This window comes from Malaclemys terrapin, chromosome 7 (assembly GCF_027887155.1).
Source record: "Malaclemys terrapin pileata isolate rMalTer1 chromosome 7, rMalTer1.hap1, whole genome shotgun sequence".
Lineage (NCBI taxonomy): Eukaryota > Metazoa > Chordata > Testudines > Emydidae > Malaclemys > Malaclemys terrapin.
This window is the reverse complement of record NC_071511.1, coordinates 87,600,100-87,619,141: the sequence shown is the minus strand read 5'-3', so window position 1 is coordinate 87,619,141 and position 19,042 is coordinate 87,600,100. Positions and strand designations below refer to the sequence as shown.

Below are 19,042 nucleotides of genomic sequence, written 5' to 3'. Positions count from 1 at the left end.
TTGTAGCATATAATCGAGGCCTAGGGTGACCATATGTCCTGATTTTATAGGGACAATCCTGATTTTTGGGTCTTTTTCTTATATAGGCTCCTATAACCCCCAACCCCCTGTGCTGATTTTTCACACTTGCTGTCTGGTCACCCTATCTAGGCCTCAGTCCTGCATCAGGTTTTGTGAGCACAGATTCCTGCACTAATGCAATTTTGTCAGCCTCACATATTAAAAAATCCTAACTCAACTCAAATATAACAAAATTGGCTTCAAAAATGAGACTTTAAAAAAAAAAAACACCCATCAAAGTAAAAAAGCTTTGTTCTTTTTTGTCTTCTGGTTTTGGGGCTTTTAGGGTGCCCTTGCTTAGCATTTTCAAGCTTTTACCCTACAACCACAAGAACTAGGAAGGAACTTACTTTTTTTTTTTTTAAGATAAAAACTGAGATTATTACATAATTATCTCTAGAACCTGGAGCTTTAAGGAAAGTATTATAGGTTGTGAGACTAGTGACAAAATATTTGTTGACCTAGATTAGATTAAACAGATTTTTATTTATTTATTTTTTAAACAGAGACAGGTTTTTTTCCCTTCATAGTGTCATCATAATGCAGAGTTAAAATTTCTGTCAGGGCAGATTCCCCAAATCTGGCCCCGCGCCTAAGAAGGCCCTGTGCCCTAAAGAAGAGCGCCTAACTTAGGTGCCTTTTTAATTTTTACTCACGCGGCTTCGGTCTGGGACATCGGCGGCGGGTCCTTCACTTGCTCCGGGCATTTCTGATAAAGGATAAACTCTCAGTTATGAAGATTAATGGGAGGAGGGAATGAACATTAATCCTTAAAATTCAATCTTTACCTATACCGGGGTGGGCAAACTTTTTGGCCTGAGGGCTGCATTGGGTTTTGTAAATTGTATGGAGGGCCAGTTAGGGGAGGGGGTCGTGGCCTGGCCCCCACCTCCTATCTGCCACCCCCCAGGACTCCAGTCCTATCCAGCCCCCCCATTCCCTGATGGTCCCCCTGGGACTCCTGCCCCATCCACACACCCCCGCTCCCTGTCCCCTGGCCGCCTGCTGACCCATCTAATCCTTCCTCTCATTCCTGACGCCCCCTCCTCGGGATCCCTGCCCCATCCAACCACCCCTTCTCCCTGTCCCCTGACTGCCCCTGGAATCCCTGGCCCCTGTCTGCCCCCTCCACACACACCCCGACTGCCCCCCCCCGGGACCCCACCCCCATTCAACCCCCTATTCCTTCCCGACCGCCCTGACCCCTGTCCACACCCCCACCCCGTGACCATCACCCCGAACTCCCCTGCCCTCTATCCAACCCCCCCTGCTCCGTGCCCCCTTACTGTGCTGCCTGGAGCACTGGTGGCTGGCGGTGCTACAACCGCGCCACCCGGCTGGAGCCGGGCCACGCTGCTGCTGCTGCCATCACCATGCAGCCCAGAGACTGGGTCAGGCCAGGCTCTGCAGCTGCGCTGCCCCAGGAGCTCACAGCCCTGCCACCGAGAGCATTGCGCGGCAGCGGAGCGAGCGAGTTAAGGCTGCAGGGGAGGGGCCGGGGCTAGCCTCCGGGGCCAGGAGCTTGGGGGCCCGTGGGCCGTAGTTTGCCCACCTCTGGCCTATACTGTACACAAGTTTTCAATAAGTTCTAATTATATGGGAGTTTGAAGACTGTGACAGGCCAAAGTTAAAGTTTGGGTGCCTCAACTGTTTGTTTATATACCTTAATATATTTAGGTTTATTTTTAAATTTAACTCAATTTCCTATCCCAGGTGTATAATGGCTGACTTTTGGATAATTACAATATATCTAAACTTTTTTGATTTGTATTTCAATCTTAACTCTGTTTTAACATAGCTTTTTGTCAGGGAATTTCCTTTTTTTTTTTTTTTTTTTTAAATTAAAAATTTCCTACACGGACTCTAAGCAAGATACTCGGGGTATGTTACCATGTAATATTTTTAATGATTTGAAGATCTGCATTTTCACAAATAAATCTATATTTTTTAATTTTGAACTTTTACCAGATATAGATACACAGTGGCTGCTTTATCTCACTCTGGAGCAGCACAGAACAGCTAAAGTATTTTGCGTAGTTAACCTGAGTTTGCAGCTGCTTTGTTTTGCCCGCGTAGTGCAAAACACCCGAAAATGTACACACCACTTTCTTCCTCATGCCCTCCAAAACTCCCTCTTCCTCTTGCTCTCGCACACATAGAACTTAGGCCAGGAAATAGGGGGAAAGTGTTGAGTAGATCTGGTGCAATGGATTGCTTTTGAAAAGATATTTAGGATCAAAGGTCATTTTTGTTGTTGTTTTTCATAACCAGAAGTTTATCTGTCAGGAAGAATTGTCCTCTTTTAAAATGGCTGTCATCTCCTATTGCTCTCAATCACCCTGAAGCCACAGCGTCCATCAGGGAAGATGGAGGCTTTCTGTGCTGTGAGGAGGCAGAGACAGTCCCATTGATAACAGCAAGAGAGAGACTTCTGTGGCTTTGCTCCTTTTGAGAACAATGGGAAATGGCAGTGCTTTTGAAAAAAGGCAGTTCTGTGCAGAATTCTCTGTAGTAGACTATTGTATTTTTCAGCCTCTGCTGAAGGAGAAAATTTCAGTTATGAAAAATAAGGTCGGAAAATTGACTGCTAATCCTAAAAAATAATTTAAAATGTGTAGTATATACACAACATTTCTGTGAGTTTTTAATTATAACACGGGAATTTCAGAGAGTTTGTGGTTGATCATTAGGGACCGAAAAAAAGACTGGTGCTAGGAGCTAAATCTCTTACACTTATATTTCGTAAAATTTGCTTAAATTTCTCAGTTTCTAATTAAGACTACTTGTAAATTCTCAGAAAATAGTCTTTCAGTAAGAAATTAAAGTGCTGTAACATTGGGGAAGAAACATTGTTGCTGTATTATTCATATGTAACAAAAAGGATGAATCCCTTGTTTTAAGTGTAAAACTCAGCCTTAACTACAGAGTCTCTACTGATGTCTCCATGATAACCTCTTAGAAAGTACATATAGGAAACCTGGGAATTTACAGTTTCTAGGGAGATGTTAGCAGCATTATTTTTATTTCAGTAGGGTGCCATCATTGGCAGGAAGAGCACAATGGAAGTTCTGCGTCCAACACTTATAAGGATTGGAGGGCGCATTTATAGGAAAAATATTATTCGACAACAGTCCTATCCAAATGAAGAAGAGGATGATTTCTATGCAGGTAAAACCTAATATGCAGGGGCCCAATCTAGTATTAATATAATATATTGCAAAGTGGGGAATTAGCATTCAAGACTTACAGGGAGTTAGCAAACTCAGGCTCTGAGCCTATGAAGAGCTCCTTGTGGGCACAGGGGTCAGCCCTTATTGCAGGAGTGGGGACGTAGTCTTTTGAGTGAAGAAACACTTTGCATTGTTCTCTAGCAGTCCTGGCCGAGGAGCAGAGAAAATTCTGGTTACAAAGTGTTGGATTAGGTAATAGTGAATTTGACGTGGGTTGCTGGCTATCAGTTAATTTGTTGATTGAAAAATTCAGCAAAACAATGTTATCTGTGTTTAAAAAAAATCTTTTATTTAAAATGATCAGTAAAAATGTTGAGTTTGTAGAGAATATTTTTTCCCTATTCGTGTATTGTTCTTGGTATTTTCCACAGTGAGTTTATTCTCAGAGTTAATAGGAGTTGAGGACATTTAGCACCTCCTTGGAAGTGCTCAGAACCTTTCGATATTGGCCCTTAAATGGGTGTCGTCTTGTGGCCATCTAATGTGGATTTTGAAAGATATCACCTATTTACATGGCTAACTGTTCCTTTTCTATCTTGGTGTACTCACCTGTATGTGTACCATATTAGGTAATGTTTATGTGGGTCCTTAAATATAGAAAAGCCCAAGAATATCTGGTAAACATCCACCATTTGTTTCAAATAGAAAAGATTGAAAGAACTGGGCAAATTCTAATATGCTTCTTGCCACCTGAACCCACCCCTGCTCACATTGAGCTAACCAGGTTTGGTTGAAAAACAAACATGACTAAGTGGTCCATGGGTGAGAGGTGGGTCTTTAGATCCTCTGATACTTAGTTCTCTGAAAAGGGCAAAAGGCCAGTGGGCTACCGCTCAACAGGCAGAACAATTCTTTAAAAAAACCCTGTTGGGCCACTGGGCTATTTTGCAATTGCAACCAAGAGAAAAACTGTTCTGTAGCGGGCTGAAACTGCTACTTTTTTAACCCGCCTAGAATGGAAGATTTAAAAGTAGTGTCATGATGTTTTTCTGAGCAGGTAGTAAGGTAAAATAAAAGCCGCAACTGTGACAGAAGGAGCCACTTTGTTCTTTTATTTAACCTTGGGAGAAGAAAACCGGTGAGAATGTTGCATCACATAAAACACTGTCAACCTTTATAGAACAGTTTGATTTTCTACTTTATAGGCCCTGGGGATCCTACAGATGAGCCTTGTGATGCCTTCATGGTGGAAGAGACTGAGAGAGGTTTCCAGTGTGCAGTGGAGGTTCCCAGCCCACTATACAAGTGAGCCTACATGTTGTTTTATTTGAATCCTCTTTTACAGAAGAATCTGTCAGGGAGGTTGGATTCTCAGAGGCAGCTGTAGATTCTAGACTTCTCAAATAATTTCCATTTTGTAGAGAGCTCTGTATTTGTGTGGGGGAAAGGGGTGTGGATCCCTTTCTAATGTATCCGTTTCACATTTGGCACTTGGCTCTCACCATGGTGGCCACTGTATCTTGTGCTTTCTTGCTGATAGCAGTTTTTTGAGCATCTGCTCTTCAGGACATGAAAGCAAGCCAGGAAGATGGAACAATGTGAGGAGAGACTGAGGTAAGCAGCCAGGCCAAGAGAAGCTGTGAACACTTTGTGAAAAGGCACATTCAAGATTGCAGTGTTTTGCTAATCGAATATTTGAAGTGAAATAATTTAATGTTCACTTAGGGTATGTCCGTACTTTGAACTGGAGGTGTGATTCCCAGCTGGAGGAGACGTCCCCTGAAAATGGAGTGTAGGCACAATAGTGTGAACAGTAGGAGGGGTTCACACTGCTGTGGCTGCACTCCATTTTTAGTACACTAGTTTGCTCAGAGTTAGTGCAGGTATGCCTCCTCAACTTGGGAACTGCGCCCCAGCTAGAAGTATAGACATATGCTTGGAAGTATTTAGCTGATATGACAGCTTTGTCCAGTATTTGCCAATTTTTAAAGAATGGTTATATTACAATTATATACACAATTTTTTATTTCAGTATGTATGGATGGTTAAAATGACTGCTGAATTGTGTTCCTTTGCTACATGTTTTCTAGGTCTCTGCTACATGTTCTCTTTGGTGGCTGAATGATATGGTAGTTTTCCCCTTCTACCCCCAAGAAAGAAAAGAATAAAGCAACCAAACCCTGCCTAGAAAAATAAAATAGTGACATTTTTGTGCATGGCAGTATAGCATTTGTATGTCTATAGGTATATCATTGGGAAAAAAGGAGAAACCAGGAAGAGACTGGAAACAGAGACTCGAACTTCCATCAGCATTCCCAAGCCTGGAATGGAAGGACAAATCGGTGAGCTTTAATGTGCACAAGATGAATGAATGCTCTCTTGTCCGCTCCACCTTTTGGTGTGTGTTTTGTGCACAGGACTGAGAATTGGGAGACTGCTCTTCTATTCTCAGCTCTGACACATCACTGACTCTGTGACCTTGTACAAGTCACTTAACTTTTCTTTTTACCTTGTTTTCTCTGTCTTACCTTTGTCAAGTGCTTTAATATCTGTAGATGAAAAGTATTATTTAAGACCCTAATCCTCCTAACACAAGCATATTCATTACTGTAAGCCTCTGGGTAGTTCCACTGAAGTCAAACCTAGCAGTAGTCTAAAGTTAAGCGTATGTGTAAGTTTCTGCAGGATTTAGGGCGTAAGTTCTTGAATAATTATTTTTATATTAACAGCAATATTAATGGGGAGTTGTACATACGTAGCAAGGCATCTTCTCTCAATGTGTATGTACATGTGGAATAAACTTTCTTTAAATTCACCATAGGTCATTATAAAGCTATCTTTTTTTAAAAAAAGAGGTATTCTAATAACACTTGCATCTTTTGTTCTTGTTACTACAACTTCACAATGAAAATGAGTGGGTTTGTAATGTATGCTCCCATTACACTTAGTTTTATAATGACAAAGAGCATCATAATGCCCATAATATACTGTACTTTGTGGCTTTTACAAAAGAAATGGAATGTCTGAAGCAGACACACACTGCAGCATGTTATGGGCATTATGATAATATTAGTGTCACGTGTCCCGGTAATTATATACATAAATGTGTTTTAAAAAAAAAAAAAGTCTTTCATAGAATATCAGGGTTGGAAGGGACCTCAGGAGGTCATCTAGTCCAACCCCCTGCTCAAAGCAGAACCAATCCCCAATTAAATCATCCCAGACAGGGCTTTGTTAAGCCTGACCTTAAAAACTTCTACGGAGGGAGATTCCATGACCTTCCTAGGTAACCCATTCCAGGGCTTCACCACCCTCCTAGTGGAAAAGTTTTTCCTACTATCCAACCTAAACCTCGCCCACTGCAACTTGAGACCATTACTCCTTGTTCTGTCATCAGGTACCACTGAGAACAGTCTAGATCCATCCTCTTTGGAACCCCCTTTCAGGTAGTTGAAAGCAGCTATCAAATCCCCCCTCATTCTTCTCTTCTGCAGACTAAACAATCCCAGTTCCCTCAGCCTCTCTTCATAAGTCATGTACCAACCCCTTAATCATTTTTGTTGCCCTCTGCTGGACTCTTTCCAATTTTTCCACATCCTTTTTGTAGCGTGGGGCCCAAAACTGACACAGTACTCCAGATGAGGCCTCACCAATGTCGAATAGAGGGGAATGATCACATCCCTCCATCTGCTGACAATGCCCCTACTTATACAGCCCAAAATGCCATTAGCCTTCTTGGCAACAAGGACACACTGTTGCTTCGTATCCAGCTTCTCATCCACTGTAACCTCTAGGTCCTTTTCTGCAGAACTGCAGCCTAGCCACTCAGTCCCTAGTCCAGGGGTCGGCAACCTTTCAGAAGTGGTGTGCCGAGTCTTCATTTATTCACTCTAATTTAAGGTTTCGTGTGCCAGTAATACATTTTAATGTTTTTAGAAGGTCTCTTTCTATAAGTCTGTAATATATAACTAAACTATTGTTGTATGTAAAGTAAATAAGGTTTTTAAAATGTTTAAGAAGCTTCATTTAAAATTAAAATGCAGAGCCCCCAGGACCTGGGCAGTGTGAGTGCCACTGAAAATCAGCTCTCGTGCCACAGGTTGCTACTCGTGCCCTAGTCTGTAGCAGTGCATGGGATTCTTCCGTCCTAAGTGCAAGACTCTGCACTTGTCCTTGTTGAACCTCATCAGATTTCTTTTGGCCCAATCCTCTAATTTGTCTAGGTCCCTCTGTATCCTATCCCTACCCTCCAGCGTATCTACCACTCCTCCCAGTTTAGTTTCATCTGCAAACTTGCTGATGGTGCAGTCTACACCAGCCTCTAGATCATTAATGAAGATATTGAACAAAACCGGCCTCAGGACCGACCCTTGGGGCACTCCGCTTGATACCGGCTGCCAACTAGACATGGAGCCATTGATCACTACCCGTAGTATTTAAAATTTCCTGCCTGTCAATACCGTTCAGAATCAGTGGATTGTGACCTTCTGGGGGGTCATGAAAGGCAATTAGGAGGATTGTGAGGCCTTGAAAAATTAATTTAAAGCAATCCCCAGTCTCCACAAACTCTTTTCTTTCAAGGTCACATATTCTCTGTCAGCCTCTCAAAGCACACACAAATGGTATATGATTACCGTTGTTGTTATGGATACATCTTTTACTCTTTCTTTTGTAGTAAATGTAAGGGGGTCATGCAAATGTTTGACTTCAAATAAGGGGTTGCCTACCTGAAAAGTTGAGACAGTTATGTAGACATTTCAAGAGCAACTGAACTGAGAGAATCTTATCACTTTGTTTGGCATCACAGCCCTATAAACACTTTAGGGATTACCTTTCTTTAGGCTGCTGAGGAGAAGGAGAAGCAACCTTTTGAATGACATCATCCTAACTTTATAGGGAAGCAAAAATGTAAGGCATTGAAGTAAAATTAATAGTCTAGCAAGACTTCTCTGGCTATGTTTAAGGGGTTTAGAATATCTTATTTTTCTACCTTTCCTCCTTTAAGACCTGGAATGAGGATATGAAGATACAGTGCTAACAGGTAATTAAAAAAGAATATTGCAGCCCCATACATTTCTCAGTCATTAATACTGCTATATATCAAATAAGAAATTAAAGGGAAATCGTGATGCAGATAAACAAGGCTAATAGTACTATAGATAAATAACTATCCAGTAGGATCTAAGTTTATTTTTTAGCTTATACACAATTTGGGGTAGTGACTGTTTTTTTTACAGTGTCTGGCACAGTGCGCCCCAAACTACTTGAGGCCTCTAGGTGCTACTGCAATATAAATGCTTAATAATATTGGCTATAGTGAATTAAATTAGTATCGGAGTTCTGTTTGATTGTCTTCTGTCCTGAGTCTTCTAGAATTTAATTTATATTCATACTTAACTTGTCAATATCCTAGAATATGGATTGTTAAATGAATTATAAGTACAGTGGAAAATCAGTATCGTTTTAATTAGGTCTTAGCGCTAGTGGACATCATAGCAAAATGTCACCAATCTTGTGTGGATTTCATATAGCTACAATTAGTGTTACTTTGTTTGCTTTTAGTGATTACTGGACAGCAGCGTAGTGGTGTCATTTCAGCCCGAACACGGATTGATGTTCTTGCTGAGAGTTTCCGAAAGAAGCAGCCATTCACACACTTCCTGTCCTTTGCTCTCAACCAGCCTGCGATTCAGGAAAAATTTCTACAGTTCAAGGAGGAAGTATTGGAGAAATGCTCCAAGGTAGGGAACTATGATACTTGGAAGTAACTGACGTGAAAAAAGATGCTGCTTTATTTTATTGACGTTAAAGGCAAATTAAAATATATGCTGCTAGGGGAGAAAATGTCACTTGTATTTGTGGAATGCATAAGTACACTAATAAATTATGAGGCCTTAAAAGTAGACATTGAAAACTAGTTATACTGAAGATGTTGAGAGCACTCTAATGGAGGTTTTTTGAACATGGAATTATTTTTGTAATAAATTGACAGTAAAATATTTTCCACAGATGTGAAGGAAACTGCAATTCAAAAGTTTTGGTTTTTAAAATTTGAAAACCATTAATTAATGTACGTAACCTTTGGCTGCATTTTATGTCATTTCTACCATAAATATCCAGCATGTGACAAGGGGTTTTAACAAGTTTGCTGCTGCTTTTTCACTGTCCCTTTGGCCCCTGATGTTGAACAAATGTGGGAATCATTACCTTAACTTAGCCAGAAATTACTCGGTATCATTTGACACAATGCAAACGTTATCACTTAGCAACATTTTCTTTCGTCCACCAAGACTGTGCTGATATTACCTCTTGCTTGTTTTCAAATCTTAAACTAATAGCAGGAAATAATTAGGCACAGAATTGAGAACAGAATTCAGTGAATGCTGAATGTACACAACACACACACACAAATATTTTTTTTTTTTAAAGAATGATTAATTTGTTAGCTTTCACCAGCACTAAATTCCATTGCAACTTGATAGCCATGGAGTCTTCTCAGAACAGGTTCAGAAGAGAGAGCAGTGTTACACTGCCATCTGCTGATGTATTTCAACATTAAGCTGGGAGGTTTACCTTTTAGGAAGGAGGGGCTAATTTGGTTTTCATGCCCATTCATTCATTGGCTTCTTTGCTGAGACTGACAATGAGAGTGCTAGATTGTGTGCATGTGACAGTCATTTAATTTATCTAGGGTCTGATACTGGTGCTCATCATAGTACCCAAGCACTTCCGAAGAATAAGAACGATAACTCTTTTGCAGTGAGCAAGAGGCAGGCTTAGTTTTTTAAAACAGAATATAGAAGATCAGGAGTGTTGGTGTAAGAGTGTCATTGAAGAAAGCCTAGACAGAGGGGTAGGTTTTGCATTCATCTCAGTGCAGCAAGATTAGCGCTCATTTTATCTAGCAGTGAGTACCATGATCTTGGCCTGGCTTCCTCTGTTGGTTTACAATTCCGTTTTTCCAGTGGAACAAAACTGTTCTGGAAAGAGATGGTCCTTCATGTCATAGACACATTCTAAGCAGAGCTCTTCATGCCAGTTTTGTGCAATAAGCACCATATATACCAAGATCACTGTTTGCTGTCTGGAGTTCCTCTTCTCCAGTTCCTTCAGAATCCTCTCCAGGCTGCCTTCCACCTCTTGCATATCATTGGAACTGTTTTCATCAAAGTCTTGACCTCTTCATAGCCAAAGCTCAGAAGCAGTACTCCATTCTCCTCCTCCTTGACCTGTCAGCCACCTTTTACAAAGTCAACCATCTTCTTCTTGAAATCTCATCCTCCTTGGCTTCTGTGACTCTGTCCTCGCCTGGTTCTCCTTCTTCATTGCTGTTTGCTCCTTCAGTATGTCCTTTGGTGGATTATTGTTTCTTTTTCCTTTACACCTTATCTCTGGGTTATCTCATCCACAAACAAAAGTTCAGCTATTATGTCTATCCTGATGGCTCACATATCTATCTCTCTTCTCCATACTTGTCTCTTTCTGTCCAATTTAAAATCTCTGCTTGTCTTTCTGACATCTTTTCGTAGATGTTTAGCCGTTAGCTCAAGTTTAATATAGCTAAAACAGAGCTCTTAATCTCCCCCCCCCATGATCTGGATATCATTTTCAACTCAGACCTCTGTCCTCACATCCAGGGTATGTCTGAATCTTGCCATTTCTTTCTGTGTAACATCTCTAAAATGGCTACTTTTCATCTACACATCATCTCGCGTCTCAGTTACTGACTGCAACGTCCTTTTCTCTGTCCTTGACAAATGCAATTTTGCCCCTCTTGTATCCATTCAGAATGCTGCTGCAAAGATCATTTTCTTAGCCCTGTTCTCTATTACATCAAACACATAAGCCACTTGTCCTTGCTTTCAAGGCCCTTCCCAGCCTACCCCAACCCTACCTATCATTGCTCATTTGCTAATGAAATTTTAGTTCTCACCTCTTGAGTGGCCCATGACACCAGCTTTCATTACCCACTAGTTAAATTTTCAAACAAGCATCTTTGTGCTTTCTCTCATGTTGCCTCATATGCTTGAGAGGCATTCCTCATTCAAATCCCTCCTTAAAACTCTCCTTTGCTGTGCTGCCTACAAAAAACTTCACAACAGTTAGGTTGCTGGTGTGCTGATTCCACTGCCTATCATGCTGACCAATATCTTCTCGTTGTTTGCTTATACTCCCCCATCTGTTGTCTCTTGTCCTATGCTAAGATTGTATGCCCTTTGGAGCAGGCACCATCTTTTTGTTCTGTTTGCATGGTACCTAGCACAATGGCAGTCCTGGTCCAGGATTGGCGCTCTTAAACACCATGGTAATACAAATACACAACTTATTTCATCGTCTGTCAATTAGTTATGGCTTTTGGTCACCACGGACTCAGGTTGCATTCAGACCAGGCACCTGGAAATAAAAGCCCTCATCAGTAGTATGGATGATGTTCCTGAGAATGTATAAAACTTATCAGTGAGATATGTTCATTAACTGCATAATCAACAGGTAGAAATTACGCATTTTTAGGGCCTTCCTAAAATAATGGGGATTGGTGTTTTACTTCCTTAGTGAATGTAGTTGGATTAATTTAATGTATATTGTACAATTCTTAGGACATGTCTTTCTTGATAATTTTAATTATGCCAAAAATTTGATGATAAACTACTTTATACTCTTTAAACTAGAAAATTGTTTTGCAGTATCACTTTCAATACCTCTATATGTTTTGTTATAGATTATAAAATCCTTTAAATAAGTTCTCTCTCTTTCCTCCTCCTCCTCTTCACCATTTCTTTCTCTGCTAATGTTGCTCCTGTTCCATCAGTGAATAGAAATACAGATTTTTCTCTCAGCATTGCCCCTTCAGACTCTTGTAAATAGCTTACTTGACATTTTGGCCTCAGGTCTAGAAATATTTTTTTGCCACTCCCTTTATCAGGATTCAGATCCTCAATTTTTATTATTTTTAACTTTTCTATATTGAATTTAGTCACTGGCAAAGATTTATGTTTTATGTATGTGAGATTTGGGGATTGTGGTGCTTTAACTTTTCAGCCTTTTTCCTTTGAGCGTTATCATGAGTGTTCATAGATAGAGTATATTGCAACTCCATATGTCTTTCAATCTTTCTACAGCCAGTAATGCCACTGTATCGCACAGCAGGGTCTGCTAGAAAGCACATCAGTAATGAAAACCAGTAATTCAAAACTGTGCTGCACAGTGCCATAAGAGTTTATAGAGCTGTCCAAATACAGTAATATGGGATTTCTCAGGATGCTTAGAGAAACTTGAATAGATTTCAGGTATAGAAACTGTGTATCTTTGTTCCTGCTGCAGATTCAAAACAGTGCAGAGTCAGTTAATGACTCCAGTACTCAAAAGAAGCTTACTGATGATAGTAAATAAGGAAAAGTCCAGGTGTGTAAATTAGCATTTCTTCTGGTTGTTGAGCATTTGTGCAGGATTCTTTCCTCTCTAAAACTGTTACCATGACAACCATTCATCCATATTTTGTAATGATGTAGTCTTGCATGTCAGTAAATACTTTGTATTACTTTTTTGGCTTCACAAGGTTTTGTAAGTTCACAGTTGCATTAAAATGTCAAAAATCTTAAGCATTATCTATCAGAGCCACTTATGTTGGTTAGGCAGCCAGACAATGAAGTGGCAAAATAGAATGCTAGGGCCAATATTTAAATGACTACCATCTGTCTCTGACTAGAGGGATGGTACTGTTGAGGTATGGGAGACAGGTTTCTGGGTGATCTTGAGAGGCTTGCATCATGGACCATCAAGGGGAGGGGGAGGACTGAAATGTTTATAACTGATCCTGGGGGTGGAAGAGGAAGTATGCATTGCAGTCTCCACCATCCTTCAATGGCTGGTTATGGAGCAACACTGCCAAGAAAAATCTTGTATGGTTCTTTCAATCTCTGCAAGTGCTGCCTTTATGTATAGCAGGCTGCAGCTGTAATGTGGGAGGGAAAATACAATTACTATGGTGTTTGGCAGTCTATAAATATTGAATGTAGATAATTACATGGAATGAAAGGAAGGTATCCTAGTGTGTGTGTGTGTGTGAGAGAGAGAGAGAGAGGCTTTCCAACCTCCACTCCAGTTTCCAGTGTATCTTTGATTCCTTAGGTTGTTCTGAGGAATTGTGAATTACCTTGCTCATTCCTTGTAGGTGCATACATCAGGATTGGAAAGGCATATAAGTGGGGGTAAGAAATAAAAATGCTTATAAACTCTCATGTAAATATTAGATCGTTGGGTAGCAGAAAAGATAAAACTGGGAAGGAGGAAGCTCAGTATCGAATAGTTTATTCATGCACCTTGCCAAAAAGGATTTTGTTCTGGAACTTGGTCTCTCAATCCCTGATCTAATGGGTTGGGAGTACTGCAGACACACAGTGATTGGGCTCTGGGAAGAGAAAGCGAGTGCTTCAAATAAAATTTTGTCTATCATTCTATCAAAATTATGATATCAAGGACAGAAGGCCTCAGCAGTGGGGAAGGAGTCAAATATTTAATGGGGAAGAAGTTGGATCCTAAAAGTTACCATGGGGTGGGTAATTGTCCCCCTCACTCTCTGGAAGTAGAAATGGTTAGTCATTTCCCTTCTACCCTAAATATATATTTGTGAATGAGATTATGATACAACAAAAATATGACAATCATGGAAGGTAGGACAATTGAATTCAGAATTTTATCAATTTTTATGAAAGACCTGCTTTCCTTTTAGGTCAGCTCTGCATCAATTGAGGTGTGTGTGTGTGTGTGTTTAAATATAGATGCAAAAAAGTGGTAGGCCTAGATTGGGGAACACAATTATTTTGTTCCATGTATAGAATTGCAATAGCTTTTCAGTATGGACAACATATGTGACTCTTTGGGGAATAAATATGTGTAAAAAGTTAGTTAGCATTCAATGTGTTTTGTTTCATTTAATAAAACCATATATTGGCTTACTACTTTTTTAAGAAAAGAGTGTTTCTTTCCTCCACAGGTTGGGGAAAATCACAACCCTGTAATCTGTTCCCCTTCCCTTCCTTAGGACTTATGATGTTCCCTGTACACTGGAGCTGCTAACAAGAGATAGAACACTCTTTGGCATGTCTGACAATGACTTTAAGTTCAATAGAGGGCAGTGTTTGGAAGGCAGGAATATGCCAAAATCTTAGTGATGTTATGTAGTGTTACTTAAAGGGAACATTTTAAATAGAAACTTCAGTATGTCTTTCAGGATTCCAAGTTCGTGAGCTGTGGATTTTTTAGAGAGGCAGTGATTTCCTTTATTTTTGTTTGGCTTCCAGTGCATTTTAAGGAACAGTAGGCATAGATGGAAGGTTTTTTTTTTAATTGGTTAACAGCTACCACTTTGCACTTACTTAGCACCTTATGTGCAAGGATCTTGAATCATTTCACAAATTTTATGATGCCTCATGGCATCCACGTGAGCAATGGTCAAAGTAGATCACAATGGGGAGGGAGTAGTCACCTATTTTTTCCCCTTGTCATCAGAGGTATTTATGTTGAGTGAAGTGGTTTTATAACACCTTGTGGCAATGGATGCAGCAAAGGGAAGAGAGAGGATAAGAAGAAATGTATCTAAAAGAGGTTCATATTCCCAGGCAGTACCATAGTCACCTAAACAAAAATAATGCTCTTGTGTCTGCAGTGTGTGGAGCTGCATAGTGGGCATATCCCTAATGCTCTTCACTTCAGTTTCTACCAGGATGAAGTCTCCGTATTGATGTAAAAAACAAACAAAATGTGACATCCTAGGACAAGCCTGCACAACTCGTAAAGCGGCGAGGGCCATACTACTCCAAAGAAAACAGCTGAGGGCTGAACCCCCAGCACCGCCGAAACACAATCGGTTCATTGAGGGGCAAATCCCAACGAGCCTTTATAGACCCCAGGGGCCAGCCGACCAGGTTCCTCCCCTGCCCCCTGAACTCCCCTGGAGGGTGTACAGCCCCCCCCACAAGCCCTCCCCACCCTGGTGGCCCCCGTCCCGAGTCCACTCATTGGCTTTGCCAGGCTTGGGCTGCTGCAGCAGCTCGGCAGGGAGGAGCTGCCTTCCGGAGAACCAGAGTGTCCCGCTTGCGGCGGTGGCGAGCCCCAGCCATGGAGGAGCTAGTGTGGCGCAGGGAGGCAGCAGCCCTGCAAAGGCGGTGGCACCACTAGCGGGGAGCAGCCACGCCCCCCCAGCCTCCTGCCCAGGCTGCGGCCCAGCGCCCCCCCCCCGGGGGGGGGCTCCTGCAAGCTGCAGCGGATGCATGCAGGCGCCGGCCCCCCATGCACCCCCCGGTTGCCCCTTGTGCTCGGGCTCTGTGGCTCCCAGGACTGTGAGCCACCACCACCGCTGCCCCTCCCGGAGCAGGCTCGGCCCCACGCCCCGGCGGCTCACATGCCCAGGAGCCGCAAAGCCCGAGTGTGGCAAGGGAGGAACCGGGGGGGGGCGCACGGGGGCTGCCGACCACATGCATCTGCTGGACAGCCTGCAGGAGCCCTCCGGGGGGGGGGTGGGAGGTGTGTGCCAGGCCGCAGCCTGGACAGGAGGAGCAGGCTGCCTACCTGTCCCCTGGCTGCCCCAATCCTTTTCCACACCCCCGCCCCCAGACAGACCCCCCGGGACTCCCATGCCCCATCCAACCACTCCCCGTCCCCTGACAGCCCCCCCCCCGAACTCCCGACCCATACAACCCTCCTCCTGCTCCCTGACTGCCCCCAGGACTCCCCTTACCACCATGCCACTCCACGTGGAGCTAAACCAAACAAGCTGCGGAGCGCACAGCCCCTCCCTCGCAGAGTGCTGCAATGCGAAGCTGGGGCAAGGGGAGCGGGGGAGGGACTCTGCCTGCCGGAGGCCAATGGGAGCAGCTAAATCAGGCCCAGGCGCCCAATTAGCCGTGCCACACTCTGCATGAGGGGAAGAGAGGAGAGGGAGGAAAAATCCTGGACGCCCCCAACCACTTGGCGCCCTAGGTGACTGCCTAGTTTGCCGGCCCTAGCGGTTGCACCGGCCCTGGGCGAACCTGACAGCCCCACCCCACCGCTTGCCCGCGGGCCGCACAGTGAGCCCACGCGGGCCGGATATTGTGCAGGCCTGCCATAGGAAAATTCCTGTGTTTAGAAGATAACCCTTGCAAAATAGATTTTATGCCTGGAAGGGAGAGGTAGCTGGCAGGAAACTGGTATTTCTTCCTTCCCTTCTTCCTCTTTTAGGTAGGAGAAGCAGCAGTGGTGGTTTCCTCCCTTTTCCTGCTCCCTCTGTAGGGCAGAGAAGGCAAAGAAGAGGTGTCCCATATTCTCTCTTCCCAGTGGGCTATGGGAAGCTTGGGATAGATACTCCTTTAGAGGAGAGAAGGCAAATAGGAGATTCATTCTTAGCTAGGACACCTTTTCTTGCATTATCAGATGCTTATGTAGCTCCACCTGCTGCTCAGGAACCTCAGCCAGGCACTAGCTCTTCTGATTTCAGATTCACATGCCTAGTGAAACAGACTTAAACTGGGCAAGAGGAGGAAAGCTCTGTTGTACTGAATTTACCCAAAACCAGGCTAAGAGGAAGAGAGGGAGCTGCACTTCCTTCTGCTTGCCTCTCTCTTTAGCCCATACCTGTGACGTAGGGAGCTGCTATATTCATTTTGCAGGTGGAGAAACAGGCACTCAAATTAAATGAGTTGTTCAGTTTGATTAATCGTGAGTGTTGCAAATAGAACTCAGGGCTCCTGGATCCCCTATCCCTTGCTCTGAACACTACACCACACTCCCTTCTATATATACATAGTGGGCACTTGAGCTATGAAGTTTTCTTGGATATTTGGATGATGTCCATAGGGCACCATAGTGATGAATATTGATTTGGCCCATATCTTGTGGGCTCTTTCTCCCTTGATGTCCATTTGACTTTCCCTAACCCTTGTACTGAATGTGTGCTTGGCTTTGGTTTCCTGTTAATTGTCTCTGCTGGCAGACCGGTACTGAGGTATGATTGATGCCATTACTAAGTGCAGTTTTAAAAGAAAAATCAATGAAGTACAGTGGTATGGTAGTGGTTGCTAATGATAAATCATAAGCTGGGGATTTGAACAAGAGTGTTAAAATCTATCTGCCTCTAAGTATACAGCTTCTGGCTACTCAGTCCTATGATATTTGGAGGCAGATTTTGAAACTTTCGTTTTTCGAGAAGACTCAGCTCAGATACAGCATCTTTTCATGGAAGATTTAGGATCTGTGGTTCTGCAACACAGGAAGGGTGTGACAAGGCTTTCTGGGGTAGGCCTGAGATCCTTGGGACTACACAAGGAAGATACTGTGGATCTCGGGCTGTTCATTGGGGTCCTCCTTCTTCCCAGTACAGAAGACATGGCATACCCAGGTGATGTGCAACCACTGGCTCTGCACTCACCAATCCGTATTCAGATACCTTCAACTGGTGTTTGAAAGCTGCAGAAGGGACAGCTCCTCAGGCCAATAGTAGGTTAGACAGCACAATTTACATTATCTTTTCACCCTTCACCATCTGCTTCATGAGATTAGGGTAGTTCTTCTCTCTTGCAAGCTACTTATTTATTGGGTTAATTTGTATTCTGTTCATCGTCATCTGTATGCATTACAGAAATTAAAATGAATTGTTGCCAACAACTGGAATCAATCCAGCCTACCTCCAGATTCTATCTCCCACTCCATCCACTGATGGGCTAAATATCCTCTGGCTACAGACCCGAGTTAAAAACCAAAGAAACAAATCTCTTGCACTGCATCCTAAATATGTCTTAAAGCAGAGGGAGCATAGAGCCTTTTTCAGTTTCATTCTGGTGCCAGGCAGAATAGAGAAAAGCTAGAGAATTGAAACCAAGTGTACTCTCAAACATGAAATCCATCCGTACTTGTGCTTTTAAGATTGCTTCTTAAGGTAGTTTCCTTTTTTTGAAAAGCTACTGCATTGGGTTGAAATATGCAGATGGTTTTGACACCACTGTGTCAGGATTTGGGCATTAATTCAGCAGTGAATTAATTAACAGCACACAAAGTGCTCTCCTCCCCCCCCCCCCCCAGGACCTGACAGTGCTGCCTCCAGCGTGCTACCAGGCTTTGCCAACTTGTGACTGAGAGCAAGCTCCTGCATGGGATCATGTGGTCTCACAGGTCACTGGACTGGCCTATAAGTACAAATATAAAAAAACTGTGTGGATATTGCAGTTAAGTATGAAAAATGCTGGGTGAAATATGAGGCTTTAATCCTGTGTCAGGAGTAAGGACCTGCTACTAGCCTGCTTACCTACTGATTTAACCCCAGGCAGCCTAACCAGCAAAGCTGGGCCCAGTTTGAGCCACCTGATTGGCTGAGGGATTTGCAGATCTACTCTTAAGATCACCAACAGCAGTAGGATATGGGCTTCTCAAAGCGTTCGCCCATGGCTGCGATAGCTCCTGTGCTTGCTTATTCCCAGCCTTGCTTCCATCCTGTTCCAGTCCTACTCCTACCTTGGACACAGCCCTGCTCCTGCCTTGCCTCGCCTCACTCCAGGTAACCTGACTCAGACCCTGGGCTCCGGCTCTGACGGCTAGCCTTTGACCTTGGGCTCCAGCTCCTGGTTCCTGACTCCTGCTCTGACCACTAGGCACAGCTGTGCACATCCCAGGCTAGGTCTACGCTACCCGCCTGAATTGGCGGGTAGAAATTGATCTCTCGGGGATCGAATTATCGCGTCTCGTCGGGACGCGACAATCGATCCCCGAATCGACGCTCTTACTCCACCAGCGGAGGTAGGAGTAAGCGCCGTCGACGGGGAGCCGCGGAGGTCGATTTTGCC

The 19,042-nt window shown here is 43.2% G+C and overlaps 1 protein-coding gene across 5 annotated transcripts in view; it reads left to right on the top strand.

The window, feature by feature from the left end:
- The window catches only part of ASCC1 (activating signal cointegrator 1 complex subunit 1), a 59,479-nt gene that overhangs the window by 750 nt on the left and 39,687 nt on the right, over window positions 1-19,042 (top strand). For 2 of the 5 annotated variants that reach the window (XM_054035919.1, XM_054035916.1), the window contains exons 2-5: window positions 3,093-3,228; window positions 4,436-4,535; window positions 5,475-5,572; window positions 8,793-8,971. In XM_054035919.1, coding sequence (XP_053891894.1) covers window positions 3,120-3,228; window positions 4,436-4,535; window positions 5,475-5,572; window positions 8,793-8,971 — 486 coding nt within the window. In that variant the 5' untranslated portion in view covers window positions 3,093-3,119. Of the gene's footprint in view, window positions 1-3,089; window positions 3,229-4,435; window positions 4,536-5,474; window positions 5,573-8,792; window positions 8,972-19,042 lie in introns of all 5 variants that reach the window. The other 3 variants (XM_054035915.1, XM_054035914.1, XM_054035918.1) reach the window with 2 other exon arrangements.